Consider the following 1,496-nt stretch of genomic DNA (forward strand, 5'->3'; position numbering starts at 1 on the left):
GGCCGCACAGGGCCGCTGAGGCCCGGAGCCGCCAGCCGGAGGCTCCTCCTGGCGGACACGGGGTCCCCCGAGCCTCGGGGGCACATGAGCTCAAGGTCCAAGCTGCCACCACCCCCAGCCCGCTCGCCGCGCCTGTCACGGGCCCCCCAGGCCCGAGAGCCAGCGCAGCTCCTGCAGCAGCCTCTGCCCCACGCGCCCCCCTCAGCTCACCTGGGGGGCGGGCTGGGACCTGGAACCCCTGCTCTTTTCATGGAAACCCTGTTACAGTAGGTCGTGGGAGCAATCATCTGCACCCCAAAAGATGTCTTCATGGCAAGGGCTTGGGTTCAGGGAGGGCCCTGGGGCTGCCCAGTGACCCGAGGCCACCTGCTGGCTGTCCGGCCTCCAGGGAGCCGCGGCCCCGGGCCCCGGGCAGCACTGTCCAACCTCTGGCTCCCTGTCGCTGCGTGATGCTGGTGTCATTCACTGTCCAGGCCGCGCCGGCCACGAACGTCAGACCCGGCTGGACCCCTGCGCCCCGCCCAGATGCACCCCCAGGACAGACGGGCGAGGGCCCAGCACCTGGGCGGGGTGTGGCCAGGTGCTCACACCCAGGTCACCTGCGTGCCTGGACCTCCCCGAGCGCCAGGACGTGAAGGCCGGCGAAGGCCCTGGAGGCCTGAGTGGAAGGGAAGGGCCCCGGGGCTCTGGGGGCGGCTGGGCAGCAGCCCTGGGGATCCGGCAGGCAGGGTGCGCCTGAGGACCGGCACGGGCACTGCCCACCAAAGGCCGCCAGCCCCTGGCGGAGAGCCAGTGCCCAGCAAGCCTCGGGCAGATGGCGAAAGAGCCAGAAAGAGGTTCACTGGCACCTGCCCATCTGCGTGCCAAGAGGGCCAAAGGCCCCCCACGGCTCTGGGGCCAGCCGGCGAGGGGCGCAGGGCAGAACACAGGCCAGGCTGGGCATGGCGGGGCCCCAGGGTGGGGCCCGCAGGTGACCACAAGGGGCTTACAGGTCACTGTCTTTCCAGAAGCCGCTTCCCCAGCTCCAGGCGCCCCCAAACCAAGCTCCTGGCACAGTCTGGGTGCGGGTCTGCCCCGCGACATCAGTGCGCGCACCGGCCCCTCTGCCAGGCAGGTGCGGGGCTGCCACAGCTGGCGCACCCCAAGGAGGGCAGCCCCGCACCCCAGCACAGGGGGACCGGCGCCCTGGTGACAAGGTGGCGGCCCCTCCACCCCCAGGGTCCAAGGCAGCCATGGGAGCCCGAGCCCGTGAGGGGCAGCTGCCGGCCCCACCGCGTCTCAGGACGGACGTCGAGGCCTCCGCCCTACTGGCCCACGGAGCGGCGCGGTCCACAGGGACGGCGGCTTCCCACACGGAGCCGCCGCTGGACCCTCACAGCCCTGGCCAACGGGGCCGGTGCCATCGGGGACCGGCGGTCAGGGCCAGGGCGGCAAGAGCTGGTGCGGCGACACGGCCCGGCCAGCAAGGAAGCACGTGCTCCGGCGCAGACACCGAG

At 72.5% G+C, this 1,496-nt stretch overlaps 1 protein-coding gene across 1 annotated transcript in view; it reads left to right on the plus strand.

Moving 5' to 3' along the window:
* LOC101635415 (kinesin-like protein KIF21A) overlaps positions 1-1,496 on the plus strand; it is a 73,323-nt gene that overhangs the window by 69,050 nt on the left and 2,777 nt on the right. Inside the window, exon 19 of the mRNA XM_012732265.1 lies at positions 1,219-1,415. Coding sequence (XP_012587719.1) covers positions 1,219-1,415 — 197 coding nt within the window. The remainder of the gene's footprint in view (positions 1-1,218; positions 1,416-1,496) is intronic.

Source organism: Condylura cristata, unplaced genomic scaffold (genome assembly GCF_000260355.1).
Source record: "Condylura cristata isolate star-nosed mole 26May11 unplaced genomic scaffold, ConCri1.0 scaffold00034, whole genome shotgun sequence".
NCBI classification, from domain to species: Eukaryota; Metazoa; Chordata; class Mammalia; order Eulipotyphla; family Talpidae; genus Condylura; species Condylura cristata.